This window comes from Anas platyrhynchos, chromosome 1, assembly GCF_047663525.1.
Source record: "Anas platyrhynchos isolate ZD024472 breed Pekin duck chromosome 1, IASCAAS_PekinDuck_T2T, whole genome shotgun sequence".
Taxonomy (NCBI): Eukaryota; Metazoa; Chordata; class Aves; order Anseriformes; family Anatidae; genus Anas; species Anas platyrhynchos.
The window spans coordinates 80,699,355-80,716,147 of record NC_092587.1 but is presented as its reverse complement, the minus strand read 5'-3'; the positions used below and the strand labels follow the sequence as shown (position 1 = coordinate 80,716,147).

General features: G+C 43.6%; 1 protein-coding gene across 1 annotated transcript; it reads left to right on the top strand.

Annotated features, from left to right (window-relative positions):
* Window positions 1-739: 739 nt before the first annotated feature.
* Window positions 740-15,150, top strand: LOC119717020 (TRPM8 channel-associated factor 2-like). Its single transcript, XM_072043011.1, has 8 exons — window positions 740-867; window positions 1,492-2,125; window positions 3,826-4,796; window positions 6,714-6,808; window positions 7,822-8,035; window positions 8,831-9,070; window positions 11,961-12,298; window positions 13,900-15,150. Exons 2-8 carry the CDS (start codon window positions 1,509-1,511, stop codon window positions 14,143-14,145), a joined length of 2,721 nt encoding a protein of 906 aa, XP_071899112.1. The 5' UTR covers window positions 740-867; window positions 1,492-1,508; the 3' UTR covers window positions 14,146-15,150.
* Window positions 15,151-16,793: the final 1,643 nt, after the last annotated feature.

The following is a 16,793-nucleotide window of genomic DNA, read 5'->3' as shown; positions in this document are numbered from 1 at the left end:
TAGTCCTCAGGTGGAGTACCAGTTACTGAAACTGAGTGACTATTCATCTGATTTTCCTCTCCCTTACCCCGTGGTCAGTGTGCCAACATAGCTATATTAGTTTAAAATCCATAGAAGCCATCAGAAAGAGACTATTATTTTCCCAGGCTGTGTTAATGCTTCATTGCATGATTCTTGGCAAACAACCTAAATCACCTAGTATTTGCCTTTAAATGTAGGGTTTATTCAAACCCAGGGAAACAAAGCTGGAATTCAGACTAAGCTAGCAAACAAGCACTAAATTTCTGGGCAATGTTAATGAGCAACTTTCACTCAGAAATCATATATAAAACAGCAGTCAAGTCTTAGGAGAGATTATGTGAAAAACTCAGAGCTTCCAGGCTTGCCCAGAGGATGGGCAAGGGGAATGCGCTGTCATTCTTGATCCGCTTGCAGTTTTTGAGCACCTTGGGGCTTACGACAAATAAATCTGTGTCAAGGATTCCGCTTCTCCAGAACTTCTCTATTTTCCTGTGTTAGCGTGCCAAGGATTTGGTTTCAGGGTAGCCAAATCTGAAATGTATGTGAAGGCCATAGAGACCGATGTTGGCACAGGATCCTGCCCAGGAAAGGGCAAAGTCTGCCCCAGAACAACACCTTCTCTTGCCGTAGGCGTAGTGTTCGTCAGCCTTGTGAATTCGGAATGACACGAAGTGGGTGGGACTTGGTCAAACTCTCCTCCTCAAAACTCTTCCTGTCTGCACAGTCACAGAAGCCTCAGCTCATCAGGAGAGGATTTTGCTGAAGAGCTAGTCCAAACTTTCGACCTGAGGGAAGCTAAATATAGCACGTGTCTCCCAATAGACTTCAAAGGCTTTGGCAACAAAGGTCAGTACCGTTCTCCTCGCTTCATAGATGGGAAAAACAAAGCTGCAGAAGAGGGAAATTATTTCCTTGATATCATGAGGCAGTTTAGAACAGAATACTAGGGCATGAAAATCCTGTGCCCAGACCCGCTCTGCTAGGTCCCATGTGGCTTAAACTGTCAGTTGTGACAGGGAACTGCTTGTCTCTATTGTTTCTATCAACCCTCTTCCTTTTCATGTCACCACCTAATACTCCTTGCTTTTAGTGTCTGAACAGCTAGAAAAAGTGCATCTTTGGAAACTTATGCCACAGCAGGCATGTGTATTTCTATACATACCCAATTGGGAAGAAAATTGGAAACTGCATGTTTGAATTACGCCATGTATTGTGCTGATCAGGTCTTTTTATTGTCTGTCACCTTCCATGTAAGCCACCTCTACCAGGCAAGTTCCTAGTAGACTTCTTGGAGTTTCTGTCATTCTCCCTCTCCAAACCAATTGTTAATGGGAATGTATTCATCCTTATTTCCTTGTTCTCCTCTTTGAGAATTTGCAGAATGTGTTAAAACAGTCGCTTCCTTTAGCAGTTTAGCAGTTCTGTATTGCTGAGCCATACTGCAATGAATGTTGCTCTTCTCTCCATCAGATTAGAGTGGCTTGAAGATGAAACCCTCTGCTACCTATGAGCTGTTAGTAGACAGTGTTGGAGAATGGGACTTCACGGGTGGTTTTGTTCCTTGTGAGCTGCTGCTTGTTGGAGAGGATGCCTACCCTGTGCTTCTGAGCGCTGAGAAGCAGGTTCTGATCGCTGTTTCACGGTATGGGAAAGGCAAGATGGTGGTTATTTCCCACGAGGGAATCATGAAGAGCTCCAAGTTTTCCCAGTTCCTCAGAAATGCTGTGGAGTGGCTCAAGCCTTCCCCTGCGGCCCTGGTTGGGTCCCATCACCGGTTGGATTCCCTCTCCCAGCTGCTCCTTGGGGCTGGCATCAAAGTAGAGGCTGGGGTAGCGCTCAGCACCCACCACGGGGTGTACTGTATGGATGCCTATGACAGCACGCAGGCAAAAGACATAGTTTGCTTTGTAAAGGAAGGTGGAGGCCTGCTCATTGGAGGCCAGGCTTGGCACTGGGGTAGTCTACATGGGAAGGAGAAGGTGCTGTTTGAATTCCCTGGGAACCAGGTGACCAGTGTGGCTGGTGTGTACTTCACAGGAAATCCTGTAGCGAAAGGGATCTTCAAAGTTGCCAAGAAAATTCCAAAGATCCCCTTAACTGTTCCGTGAGTATCTGAATTGTTCTGTCTATTTAAACAAGTTATGCAAATGAGATGTTTACAGAAGATCCTTGAGGTAAGAGATGACGATGTTTGAATGCTGGTTCTTTAATAGCCAGGGTGGGATGCAGCTGTAGTCTTCAGATGTAAGAGAGAATCTCCTTGCTGTTTGTAATCTGAAAGAATGATGACTTTGCTTCCAGGGGAGTGGGTTAGGACATTCATTCAGGGTCAAGAAATGAGTGCAGCCATGTTGTAGAGCTGTCTCCCTGACCAGCTGTGCCTGTGAGCACCACACAGCAAGCTGGGGAAAGGAGGAGCAACTCCCCGGCTCCTATCCCATCCTTTCCCCCAGGGTGGGTATGTTCAGGCCAACTTTCACACAGTTCAAAACCACACTGGAGATGGAGCACCTCACCAGCACTCTGGGCTGGGCTCTGCCTGACAGCTGCTAAACCTGCTTAACCTGCAAAAATTTCCTTTTTGCAAGTGAAACCGCTGGACTGATGCTGAGCTGAGGAGGCAGGCCTGGTGCCACCTCCCTTCTCCAGAAGACACAGGCTGTTAGCAGGAACCCGCTGTGCTTCAAGTTAGTTTGGGATTCTAGCTTGGCCTTTTGGTCTCAGAGCAGCAGGTTGTGAAACTCTGAGCTGTTGTGTCTTGTATCGCAGAGCAGACAGCAGTGCCCTGGACTTTGCCCCTCTGTCTTCCTCCACCTCCCCTTGCCACTGAGCATACTGGACTGTGCCTAGCACCACTTTCTGCTCAGTTAGGGAAAGTGCCATGGGATCTCAGTGGAGCGGGAGCGGTGCTATGCTTCCTGTGTGTGGCCGTTTCACCTCACTGCAGTGGAAGTTGCAGTGACAGAAATAAAATTCCCAGAAAGTCTTTCATTTACTTCGCAGTGTCAGTAAAGTAATAATCAGAAGAGAGGTGCAGTTTCCTGTCCTATGGGTGTGCACAAGGGCAGCATGTTTTATTGTAACTGAGCTGGCTGCAATGGCCATGTAACAACAGATTCTTTTCAGGTGTCAAAGAAAAATTGTGTTTGCCCAAATGGAGAAAATTATGTAATTGCAACCGATTGAACATGTCTTTCTCCACAGTGTCATATAGACGCTATAAGGAAATAGCAAAAATACAAGAGCCTTACATGGTAAAAGCTCCACAAAGATACTGTGGAGGATAACTGGTAGGAATTTTGGGGTCTGTCTTTTGGGGTCTATCTATCCTTTCTTCACTTCTTAACAGAACACACAGAGAAATCTTTTGGGCTTGTCCAGTTTATGATACTTAGGGTGGAGTAGTTCAAGGAAGTTTCTGCTACAGGAGATATGCTGATTTCCTCATCATTTGCAGGTTAAATTTGCAAAAGACTTGCTTAAAAAATATGAAAGCTCCTTTGACTTTTGAGATCCCGCATTTGGATTTTCAGGCTGCTCTTCAAAGTAACAGGCCTGGAAACTTTTATTTGTCTTCATTTGTAAATGAGTGCTGAGATTCTTACAGATCTGGTAGACTGCAAAAACTGAATCTTTCAAAGAAAAAAAAAAGATTGATGGATTTTACTTTATTTTTAAAATGAAAGAAGTGACAACATGATGTACTAGGGTGAGAGAGGAAGAAGAGGCAGGGACAGACACGGCAGCTGTTTAAGCAGAGGATTCTGGAATGGGGGCTAACTTGAACCTCTCTTGGTTTTGCAGACACCAGGCCAGTCTTGGCCTCGATTCTGCTTTTCTCCTGCATGGTGTGTCAGAGCTGGATATGGTGACAGAGGGCACACCCTCCATCTTGCTGGTGCATGGTGTACTCTCCTTCCCGCTCTGCCTGGACAGCTCGCACCGCTGCCTCTTAGCTGCAGCACGCTATGGCCGAGGCCGTGTTGTGGTGGCAACCCATGAGAGTCAGCTCCTCTCCCCAAAGATGGCCAAATTCCTGCTCAATGCTGTCCGCTGGCTAGATGCTGGGAGAAAGGGGCTGGTGGGTGTGGATGCCAGCCTGGAGAAACTGTGTGGCCTCTTCAGTGAGGAAGAGGTGAAGTCACAGGTATCAGAGCTGACAGGCAACATGAGCGTATACTGCTGTCCTTCTTACAGTGACAAACAGGTGGAGACAATTCATGCTTTTGTAGCAGAAGGGGGTGGCCTACTGATTGGAGGCCAAGCCTGGTATTGGGCTTCCCAGAACCGCGGCAAAGCTGCAGTGGCAGAATATCCTGGCAACAAAATCCTCAACCGCTTTGGGCTGAGCATCCTGGGGCAGAGTGTCGAGGCAGCAAAGCTCCCAGCCACAGCATTTGGGGAGCACTATCACTTTCGCAAGGCACTCTCTCTTTTCAAGAGCCATGTAGACAAGGCTGAGGATCTCAAAGCTCCCCTGAAAGGCTGGCTGCCAAGGCTGGCACAAGACTGTGCTGCCTTTCTGCGCATCCCTGCCCAGGACTGCCCTGCATATGCCTCACTGCACCGCATCCTGGCCAAAGTGCTTCGCCAAAGTGGGATCCCGCACGTCAGCAGGCACAAGCCTGTCAAGAGCAACTCCAAAGAGGCAGCCCTGCTCTGCATGGCAACTGAGCTGTCATACACCATGACAGACTGTGCAGCCCTAGTGCAGAAATCTGCCACTGGGGTCTGTTCCCTTCCTGTTACCGTGGAAATCGATGGCACTAATCCAGGTGAGTACCGTATCTCCCTTCCTCTTGAGGCATGCTGGCGCTGGGATCAGCAAGGCACTTGCCCTCTGTGTGTATGTCTGAACATGAGGACAGATGTCCAGTTGCACTGTGGGCTTGTGGGGATGCTGGCCTCTGTGTGGTGGCAGGCAGGCTCCTTTTATGGCTGGCACTGATTTTAGCGCTCTGAAACATGCCATGGAAGTCTTGCATCCTCATAATTGGTACACAGGCACTTGGAGAAGAGCCAACTAAAGAAGCTCCTGAGGGTACTTGCACAGTGCAGTGGCTTCCTCAAGAAAGCTATAAGTTCCTCAGGAACTCCAGGCTCTGCTCTACCGTTTGTTGTCCCACTAGTGTTCTGACAGAGCCATCTTTGAGACCATCATGTGAAAAGGTGGGAGTTAGGTACAAAAGTTTTATTTTTTTATCTAGGTAATTTCAGTCTGAGTAGTAGCGGTCTCACAACTTCTTGTATCAGCAGAGCTGATGGAGTGAAGTTGTGGTTTTGGGGTGAAAACAAGAGACTGTGAGCAGGATTGGAACTTCATAGGCTGACACCATCACTGAAGCTATGGTATTTGGTAATTACGTCCTGAATCATTTGTCTAACGTTAAGCTTTGTAGCTATATAACTTTGAGATTCCTGGTACTGATATATTTAAACTTTAAGTAATTTCACTGGTAAGGTATTTTTCCATGGACAGATAAATCTTGAATTTTTGAATTTGAATATGATTGAGAGTTGTTGTTTGCAAACTATTCTAATGAGATAAAAAGGACAGTTCTGGAGTGGCAATGTCTTGAGTGCAGAGGAAGTTTCGAGACAAGAGTTGTGGAATAGTTGCTCACTGGTTGTAACACTAATGAGTCAGGGCAAAAGGGGAAAATTGTTAGGGTTGGTTGGATTGAAAGCATTGAATTGAATAGTGGGACTGTTCAGAATTTGTGTAATTCCACATTAAAAAAAAAAAAGAAAAGTGCTGGCAACCCATGATTTGAGATTAAACAATTTCAAAAATGCCATAGGTGTAAGTTCAGCAAAATTGAGATGAATTGGTGAAAAGTTATGATATTATGTCTATTTTACATTTTTCCATGGATTAGGTTTTGCCTGACAAAATTTCTTGGAGGATGGGGAAGGTTGTAAATGAGGAGCTTTAGGATGGTCCGGCTCTTCTGAGGATTTTTGCTGTTTGGACTGAAATATTCTTAAGTAAACTTTGTCAGAACTAATGAGTGGATTTTGCCTGATCAGTACAGTAGAGATGGATCAGTTTTGCAGTGTATATCAGAAGTGTCTACTGAAATCTCCGAGGCAGAGGAGGCTTTAATTTCCATGGGAAGGCTGTCTAGAGGCTTGCTAAATTTTAGTGGTGTGGTAGGGTACCCATCTTATGCCTTGGCTAGGACAGCCCTCTAGGCATTCTCATAACGTCAGTCAGCTTAGAAATGGGAATTCGTGTGGGCCCCAGCTTATGCTGACTAGTCAGTTGGGAAAAATTTGATGTCACTGTCAGTCTGTTATTTAGGAGATGTTTGATGACCATTACAACTTCAACTATGTCTAATACCACCACAGTATGCACCTCTGAGGGTAAGAGGATCTGAGTGGAGGAGGAGTTGTTTCTTTTTTAATTATTATTTTTTGTTTATTTTTTTACAAGTATTAATAAGTACCTTCGTCATTCTTGGAATTTTACGTTTGGGTGGGCTTGCTTGCTAATTGTGTGATGATCTTGTTCATGCCAATACCCTTTCCCTTTAAAGCTGTATTTCCAACAGATTGGATAAAATGTGAGACAATTGTGCATGTGTAGAGACAAAGACAGAAGATCCTTTTACTGCAGCTTGAAATCTCCGGAATCCATAACATCAGGAGTTTCTGACTGTTCAGATCTGTGTTCTCTCACATTTTAGGTAAGACAGCCTGGAGGAGTACAGGACTCTATCTCCCTGAGGGTCACACAGCCGTTATAACATTCCCTTGTCGGCTGGTCGGTGCTGGTCTGCAGGTGAGCCCTTACTAGTTTGGCTACTGCTTACACAATGTCAGCTGGGCACTCGAATATAGGTCTTAGGCCTTGTCCGTCCTTTCCTTCTGCTGCCACCCTGTGGCACTTTCCATGCATTGTCATCATTTTTCACTTTGTTTCCACTCCTTGCATTCCTCGTCTGTGTGCTGGCAGGATAATTGATTGTGGCTGCTGCCTGGAGACTGCTTGCTGTACCTGTTCTGTTGCCGTGCAGAGAGAACTGATCAAGGTGATTCTAGGCCCAAATAAGTACTTGGGTGGGCCCTTCTAATCATGAAACTTAGTTCTGTCTCTTTCCAGAACTCTCCTAATGTACTTCCACAATGCTGCTACTGTTGCTCTCATAGATGTATCCAGATCAGATATAAACCAGTTAACTGGAATCCTGTTCTCATCAAAGAACAAAGCAGACAAAAGCTCACCTGCTTGGGTATGTTTTGCAGTAAGCTTCCTGCAGCTGAAACTCAAGATTAACTCAGGTATTTTTGTATAATCTTGCAGCCACTTTCTGTCTGTTTTACTGTATCAGGGCCGAGGAAGAGGCACAATAAAACAACCCAGGAGTGATCACACCTCTCCACCTCATATGTTATAGGATGTGACTTTGATGCTGGTGCAGGGTGAAGAAAAAATAAATACAAGTAAAGTACAGTGAAAAAAAAAACATTGCAATTCTGTGAACTGCCAATGAAGGATATAGCAGACCCCGGTAAAAATAGGAGCAGAGCCGTGAGACTGTCCGAGATAGAGACAGCACTAAACTTTTTAACTTTTTTTTTTTGTTGTTGTTTTGTTTTGTTTTGTTTTGCTGCTTCTGGCCACCACAGGCTGAACACTTGAACAATTCTGAAGTTAGAAAGCTGTTTCTGCACATGTGCCCTGCAGGAACAGCGCTACAGCAGAGGGCTCAGGGTGCTATAGTTCGTTGGCAAAGTTGTACTTGAAGCATTTTACCCAGCTGCTCACAAATCACCTACCCTTCTGTTTGCCAGGTGCAGGTTGGGTGTCATGCGGATGACCTCTCTAATGCTGAAGAGCTGAAACGAGCCCCAGTGGTAATACGTACCTGTGATATTACCTGCCAGAAACAGTCAGTTTCCTGCCTCTGGGGTGGCCTCATTTACATCATAGTACCAGAAAGGAGCGTCCTGGGAAAAGTGCCCATCACTGTAGAAGGGGCAGTCAGAGCTCCTTTCTTCAAGCTTGGTAGGTTTATTTACCTTGGTGCCTTTCTTAGTGCTGCTCATGATGCTGCTATCCATGTGACTGAAATGAAAGATGCTGCCATGCTTAGGAGCACCTGACTGTGTTTAGTAATGCCTAGACTCAGTTTCCTTGGTTTGTCTTGCTCTGGGATTCCAGGTAATTCACATATTCACTCTGTGCCTGCTGTCACATGAGGGAGGTGAGGGAGCTGTCACAAAAAGGGCAGGGTTTGTCTAAACCAACATTTCTTAGTGGTTGAAATTGTCATTTCTGGTGAAAACCATGTGTTGATGGGAGTGTTCTGTCACAACAAAGCTTATCTTGCACTCTGTGTGCTTTAGTGTGATAAATCTCTGTGGTGAATTTTCCATGATTTCTGTCATTTTCTCTTTCCTTGTGGTATGCAACATCTTGTTCCTCTATCAAATTAAACAGAAATCAGTGTTGTTAGACGGAGAAAAAACTCCATTGGAGAAGAAGAAGCAAGATCATCAAGTGAGACTGGAGAAGCCTGCTTCTTATTCTCAGAAGGAAAACAGAGATTTGTTCTTGCCATGCTAACTACTTTGGTATATGACAGTTTGCTCCCATCTGTCTCCCATCCATAAGAGCCTAAGGCTTCCCAAGTACAGGGTGAGGATTAACTAATTAACAACCAACCACCTGCAGTTGCACACCTACCACGTACTGTTTTCCAAGAGAATTTCTCAACTGTGATCTGTTTCTTCAACTTGACTTCTGGGAGTGTGCTCAAAAGTTAGAGCTGTGGTTAACTGATTTTCTGTGTTGATGTAGGGGAGACCTGTGAAAACCAGTGGAAGGCCAGTATCCGGCACTACCCTGCTCCCTGGGCAGAACTGGCAGCTGAGAGTCTCATCCTGACGGTACCAGCTGACAGCATCCGCCACTTGGAGAACCCAAAACCACTGCTGACCCTGTGGAATGAGATCATGGTGGCAATAAGCAAATTGGCAGCCATACCAACAAAGTTCCCAAGGCCAGAGAGGATTGTAGCAGATGTCCAGATCTCATGTGGTAGGTGCACTGACAAATGGCATTTCTCAAGTGGCTACAAGGCAAGTGGCCTCTAGTAGCAAGATCTGTTCCTGCGAAGTCACTTCAGTAAAGCCGGACTGGAAACATACGTAAAGGGTCAAATGATTGTGATCCTTGCATAATTGTGAGCTACTCAAACAGTATGAAAATACAGTAAGACAGTACTTATAAAAATTAAATAGACCCGTTCAGATGCCTCTCTGTCTAAACCAGCCTTGTCTCACTCAGCTGTTCTGCTGCCTGGATGTGTTAAGAGGCAGAGCTGGTGACTGCAGGGTTTTTTGTCTCCTTCCTGAATGTACTGCTGAATCAGTACAGCTGGGAGACATTGATCTAATTTCTGTTGTTTTTTGGTTTTTTTTTCCTGCCTCAGCCATAGGATTGTTTGCTTACATTCAGTGATAATTGTTATACTCGTGTGTACCTACCTGCTGGAAACAGGCTGTGCAAAGGTTACTGTGGGCAAACCTTAGTTGGAAAAGATGTGCCTGAGGTGATGGCAGTGGAGAAGCAGAAGCAATACTACTGTTAAAGCCCATGAGTTTGTAGTTTTGCAGTTGATACTCCATGACCCCAGCTTTTCAAGTTGTGTACTGAGTGTATTTGAATGAGTCAAGCTAGATGATAAATTCAGAACCTTGTAATACTATTTTTTCAATTGGTTTTCAAATCACGTTGGTGAAATTCATTATCCCAAAATGAGGCAAGGTCTTGGCACAAACCCTGATGCCCTAATCCTTTGCTAAGGCACATGGGAATAATCTGTTACACATTTTGGGAACGTTAAGTTCAGCTATGCTAAGCAAATGCCAGTTAAAAAGACCATTGGCTGCAAACACAAAATTCCCTCCTGTTTTGGGTGGAATAAATGGTTTCACTCACATTTCTGGACCTGATTTTTTTGCATGCCTATGGCTTTTAATTACACGCATCCCTCTTATTAGAAATTGGGGAGCTCAAGATCTTAAATAGTTTCTGCAGGAAGGGGGTTGTGATTGATGTCCTCTCACTTGAGTACTATACAGGCTTATTGTTCAGTTAAAGCCAGCTGTGTAGGCTCCCTACATGGATGTAGTGAGAATAAGGGCTGTTTATCCACTTCTACGATAGGTGTTTGATTTTGGGGAGATGATTCTTTTATGAAGCTTTGGGAATCTTTAAGAATAAGGACAAGTCAAGGATGAAAACACCAAGGAGACTTGGGAAAAATCCCTTGCAGTACAAAATTCTTGCCTTGCATGACACTGGGAAATTATTTATAGAACAGCTATTCTGTGAGGTTAAGAGCTGACTTCAGCATGACAAGTTTTGCAGCCCTCGAGCATGGCAAGCTGTAACATCCATGTATTTTGTCTACACTGCTAACTTCTGGAGTGCAGACATGCAGGATCCACACTCTACACAGGAAGTCAAACTCTGCCAGGGTGCTGAATCACATTATTGCACGTTTGGGTAGGTGTCAGCTGTGCTTGGTTTGTGAGCATTCGGGGGTATTCTGGGCAAGAGACAGGAAAGAAAGTCTGCCCCAAACCTGAACCTTCCTTCAACCAAAAATCTCATCCTCAGCCCAACTGTGAGTGTACACTTAAATATAAAAAGGCAAAGTAGGTGAGACTGTACTTAACTGATAGTACTGTCTCTATCTCTTCTTTGATACAGTAACGCTTGTACTATTTCCTTATCTCACAAAAAGGAAAAAAAAAGTCACTTATGGTAATCTTAGAATGATAGAATGTTTCAGGTTGGAAGTGACCTCAAAGATTATCTAGTTCCAACCCCCTGCAATAGGCAGGGACGCCACTGCTAGATTAGGTTGCTCAGGACCTCATCTAACCTGGTCTTGAACACCTCAAGGAATGGAGCCTCCACAACCTCTCTGGGAAACCCATTCCAGTGCCTCACCACCCTCTGAGTGAAGAATTTCCTCCTAACCTCTAACCTAAATCTCCTTTCTTTTAGTTTAAAATCATTCCCCCTCATCCTGTCAATATCTGATTGAGCAAAAAGTTGCTCTCCATTTTTCTTTTTAAGTGCCCTTCAAGTACTGAAAGGTTACAATGAGGTAACCTCACTCCGGAGCCTTCTCTTCTCCAGGCAGATCAGCCCCAGCTCTCTCAGCCTTTCTTCACAGGAGAGGTGCTCCAGCCCTCTGATCATCTTTGTGGCCCTCCTCTGGACCCACTCTAACAGATCCACATCCTTCTTGTGCTGGGGGCCCCTCACCTGGATGCAGCACTCCAGGTAGGGCCTCAAAAGGGTAGAGCAGAGGGGGACAATCACCTCCCTTGACCTGCTGGTCACCCCTCTGTTGATGCTGCCCAGGATGCAGTTAGCCTTCTGGGCTGCAAGCACGCACTGACAGTTCACGTTGAGCTTTCCATCCACCAGAACCCATAAGTCCTTCTCTGCAGGGCTGCTCTCAATAAGTTCTTCTCCCAGTCTGTCCTCATGCCTGGGACTGCCCCGGCCCAGGTGCAGCACCTTGTGCTTGAACTCGTTGAACCTCATTAGGTTCACATGATCCCTCTTCTCAAGCTTGTCCAGGTCCCTTTGGATGGCATCCCTTCCTTCTGTTGTATCAACCATACCACTCAGCTTGGTGTCTCTTGTGAACTTGCTGAGGGTGCACTCAATCCCACTGTCTATGTTGCTGATAAAGGTATGGAACAGTACTGGTCCCAGGACAGACCCCTGAGGCCTTCACTTCACCGGCCTTCACTTGGACATAGAGCCATTGAATACAGCTTGTAATGTAATTGTAATACAGCATGGTTTGTGAGATGGAGGAAAGGTGCTGGAGAAATGAAAAAGAAATACAGTTACTTATGTTTAAGAGGCACTGGGGTAAGTACTTATGTTTTTCTTGCAGGCTGGATGCATTCTGGCTACCCCATCATGTGCCACATCGATTCAGTGAAGGAGATGATAGATGTGAAGCACATGAAAACTACTGGTCTTTGGGGTCCTGTCCATGAGCTGGGACACAATCAACAGCAGCAAGCATGGGAGTTTCCACCTCATACCACAGAGGCCACCTGCAATCTCTGGTCTGTCTATGTGCATGAGAAGGTGCTGGGGATTCCCAGGCATCAGGCACATGAGGCACTTACGTCACAGTGCCGGGAGGAAAGGATAAGAGAGTATCTGAAGAAAGGTGCTCAGCTAAAGGACTGGAACGTATGGACTGCTCTGGAGACATACCTGCAGGTAACTGGGAAAAGCGAGTGTATTAGTCACTGCACCAAGCCTGTCCGCATTTAAGAAGCGATTGGACTGTGCACTTAGCCACATGGTCTAAACTTTTGGATAGACCTGTGCAGTGCCAGGAGTTGGACTTGATGATCCTTATGGGTCCCTTCCAACTCGGGATATTCTATGATTCAGTAGTTGGTGAACCCTGTGTCAGAAGGATGTCTTCAGCCTGGTGACTCCAGGTGTCATGCCAGTGTTTGCTTACAATCCGGATTCATCATAGGTCCAGAAATCACTTGAGAGATGCACACGTAGATTGTGTAGTGCTAGCATCTCCTGTTACCCTTCCTTTGAAAGACTGGGGCTTAACTGCTCAGGAACAGAACTTAGTACAATATATTAATCTCTCTCCCTAGGAGAGAAACAGGAACTGCTTGTTATATATAACAATATATACATGTATATATATTATATATATGGTATATATAATTATATAGCATATATTTATGTTTGATTATATCATGTGGAAAAAGGATGATCAAACTTGGATCTTTAGTCCTTTAATCTGCTGCAATTTTCCTGTGGGACATTGAGTTAGCTGGCAAAAAAAAAAAAAAGTCCATTATGATGACTTAAGCTACTGACTGTTTTGAGGTGAATGTCCCTCAGCCCCCTTGTCTGGGAGCTCTCACATCTTCTATGAATAACAAAATATTTATTGAAGGAGTAGTGATCCTGATTTTACCACGTTCCAGAGTGGAAAATCAGTGAGCCTAAATCATCAAGCTAAAGATATTGCCTAGTCCATAGCGAGTCTCAGCACCAGGGGTTTCCATGGTAATAGGGGATTATGAGAGGTAGATAATCTGTCTGCCTGTACTTCCTAATGTAGAAATGCTGTCTGCTCCTGCTTAGCTGTTCCAGCATGATGGTGGATTTGTAGAACATGTTTTAGTGTCAAACTATTTAGTATCAGGAAGTGAGATGCAAGTCATGGCTTGGTAAAGAACTAAAGATATTCAGTAGATATTCTGTATCCTGTCATGCTGTTTCAAGTCAGCTCTTCATATTAACCTCATCTTGAGCAACAACATAGGTTTCCTCTCCCTCTTTACTTTAAATTTCTTGCTCATACAAGACTATTTTTTTTTATTTTTTTTTTTTTAATCTGAAACTCCTGTGTTCTTATTCCTAGCCAAAACTCATGCTCAGCTCACAGTCTCTCCTTCTTGTTTTCTGATCATGCCTTGTTCTCCTGTCTTCCTTCTGTCCAGGTTATCTGTCAGCATCCTCTTTGATACTCCTTTTGCTGCACAAGAATCTTTCTTCCACACAAACCAACAACTTGTATAGATGATTGCTGACATTTCTAGCTCCTCCCAACGCATCTTTCATCTCTGTTTGTGCTTGCAAGCCAGTGTAATGGGAAGGTGTATTTTTCTGTACTCTAAGTTGTGCTCTGAAGCCTGAAAGCTGGATACCTTCTTCTAACTTTACATTAAATCCAAAAGACACTAGAGAAACAAGGGGTGGGAGGGTCACTCTACTGTTTGTAACACAGGAATAATGTCAATGAAATGAAAAGTTCACTGTTTTATACTGTTCTTCTCCCGCAGCTGCAGGAAGGGTTTGGCTGGGACCCCTTCACTCACCTCTTCTCTGACTACCAGAAAATGTCCTCTATCCCAAAAGACGACCCTTCTAAGATGAATTTGTGGGCGCAGAAGTTTTCTCAGCAGGTGAATAGGAATCTGGCTCCTTTTTTTACAGCCTGGGGATGGCCTATCAAGAAAGAGCTGTCTGAGGAACTCTCCTGTTTACCCACCTGGGAACAGGACCCAATGAAGTCCTACAGATCATGAAAGAAAAACATCTGAACTTTGATTCTCAGATAAGGTACAGCCTATGTTTTAGGCCTTGTGTACTGCATGATTGCTCATTGGGCACTTGATGTTAGATTAATTTCTTTAGCTTGCTAGTTTAGAGTGGAGGTTAACCCCCAACAGGTGTTCAGCAGAAACTTGTATGTTGCTCAGCACCCATCTAAACCACCTTCTGAAGGCTTGAATAATAAATAAGCTTTGTTCTAGGTTCTTCACCTCAGGAGGAATGTAATTCTGAGTAGATGTAGTTCCTGCAGAACCTTTATCTGATGAAATGGAAGTTTTCAGGATGGAGCAATCACTGGAGTGGTCTCAAGCACAATACCAATAGAATAAGGGTCTCTAAAGCAAATAGTATCCTCCACAATGTTGTATTCTTCCGCTGTAATCTCAGTAATACGAGATGTTCACTATGGACATGAGTACCTATAAAATTCTTCATCTTTAATCTCCCTAACTATGCAGAAGGTCCATGCCTACTATCATGAAAATGACCTTATAATGCTTATATACAGCTTATATAACAGCTGATACTAAAATGTTGTAATTTCTTCCTGCTTTATATTGTGTGACCCAATGTCCAGCTTTGTGCAAATAAGTCAATGCTGAGTGGTAGCCATCACTCTTACTGTAGTCTGTGAGCAAGATACAAGCCATGAAATATATCAGCATAGAAACAAAGAAGAGGTGACTTGCTTATAGTTAATAGCGATCCAACTCCTGGACTCATCAGAAATTAAAAACCAGGCGATGACATGACAGCATGAAGGAGCAATCAGGAGCAGGACAGCAGCACAGCCAGCATTTTCGGAGGACCAACAGACATTAATGTTTCCCTCACCTCATTCATGATTGCTTGACTAGCACAACACACTGGTGACTACACAGTGCTGACAAGTGTTTTAATGCTTCGTCTAGTAGCATACTGGTCTGGACACCCTTCTTGTGTATCAGCAATAAATAAGACAATTCTGGATTTTCAAACTGTGTGTGGTCCTACTTTCAAGTGTGCAGTTTTAAAAAAAAAAGCCTAATAAGAAGTGATCCAAAATTTTGTTACAGCAGTTTTTCATTTTTGTTCTGTCTCAGATGTAGTTCTGACTTTTCTGTGATTCATTGGCCTAATATTTACTTTGTCTTTCAAACTTTCTTTCTGTTCTTATTCACTATCAGTGTAAGTTGTTCTTCCAATAAAGTATATGCAGAGGCTAATGATAGCTTAGACAGTGGTTCAGTACTAGTTTAGTATTTAACTAGAGTAGAGTACTAGAGTGCTTTAGACTAAAAGGAAGGCTTTCATAGTGGAAAGGTTTAGATTTGACCCTGTCTACGGAAACAGATTTCACCCCTACTGAGTTTATGAGCAAAAGCTGAGTTCATGTACATTTAAAAAATGCTGAAAATATTATTGGTTCTGTTACCTGAGTACGGCAGGATTTGTTTTTTGTTTTGTTGTTGTTATTGTTGTTTGTTTTTACGTGAAAGACACAACAAAATGGATCTTAAAGTGTTTAAGAGAAAAAAGGCTAAAGAAAAAGGTGATAGGCTGGATTCTGAGCTAGAATGGACTAGTCCAACCACAGGGATTCCAATGGAAAAGTTACAATTTACACCAGCTCTAAATGCAGCCTGAAATATTTAGGCATACATGTATGTAGTACACAAACTCAGCATTAGACTAACTCAATTTAATGTCACCCTTAGAATGGTATCTGTTCTTCTTTAGTGTAATACCACCACCACTACAAAAACAAACACACAGAAAAAAAAAAAAAAAAAACAACAACAACTACATGGACAGATCATAGAAAAGTTTTGACACATTTATGAACTGATTTCTGCACTTGCTTTTCCACTAGTTATGGTGCATACTGGAGCAGCCTGTCAAAGCAGAAAGGCCAAACTGAGACCACAGCAATAGAAAAAAGGGGGAGCACAGAGACAGTCTGCAAAATAACATATGGAACATTTAATCATTTCTGTAAAAATGTAATTCAAGCAGCAGTCACAGAGAAATTTAGCATGAAGTCTGGGAAAAACCTATAACACAGCTGAGACCAACCTGAGCAGTAGCTGAAATAGAGAGGAAAAAAATAAAGTAAAATAGATTTGGAGACCATAAGAGCCTTAGCAAAAAAATAAACCAGGAAACATGCTCTAATCAACCCTGAGAATGAATGGGTTAACTGGTGATGTTTTCATAGCGCATACATATTTTCTGGCTTCATTTATACAGTAAGCTTTCTTTAGCAGAAAGTCACTTGCCATTGCTATACACTGACTTCATCTAGTAGGGAGCAGGAAGCTGAACAAAGATCTGACAAACTTTCCTTTTATTATCAGTACTAGGGTGTAAAAATGTCAAAAAGATGAAAATATGTAATATGAATTTGTTGCTACTAAAGCTGAACTGAAGTTTGATCTCCATAGCAGAGCAGTTGCGTAGTAGGGGTCCAGGGAATTCTCAGAAAATAGGAATGGGATTTAAAAGGAAAAGAAAAAGGAAAAAAAAAAAAAAAAGCTGATTGACTTAATACTTTGCCAAAGACTACACAAGAAAGAAGAGAAGCCTTTTTTTGGATGGAGAGAGTTTGGACAGTCAGATGTAACTCTGGAGTGTGAAAGCT

Excerpts from the sequence above, each read along its gene's own strand:
- LOC119717020 (XM_072043011.1), top strand. The coding sequence starts at position 1,509 with ATGAAACCCTCTGCTACCTATGAGCTGTTAGTAGACAGTGTTGGAGAA. Across the intron at positions 2,126-3,825 it reads AAGATCCCCTTAACTGTTCC|ACACCAGGCCAGTCTTGGCC; the intron begins GTGAGTATCTGA and ends TTGGTTTTGCAG. Across the intron at positions 12,299-13,899 it reads CTCTGGAGACATACCTGCAG|CTGCAGGAAGGGTTTGGCTG; the intron begins GTAACTGGGAAA and ends CTTCTCCCGCAG.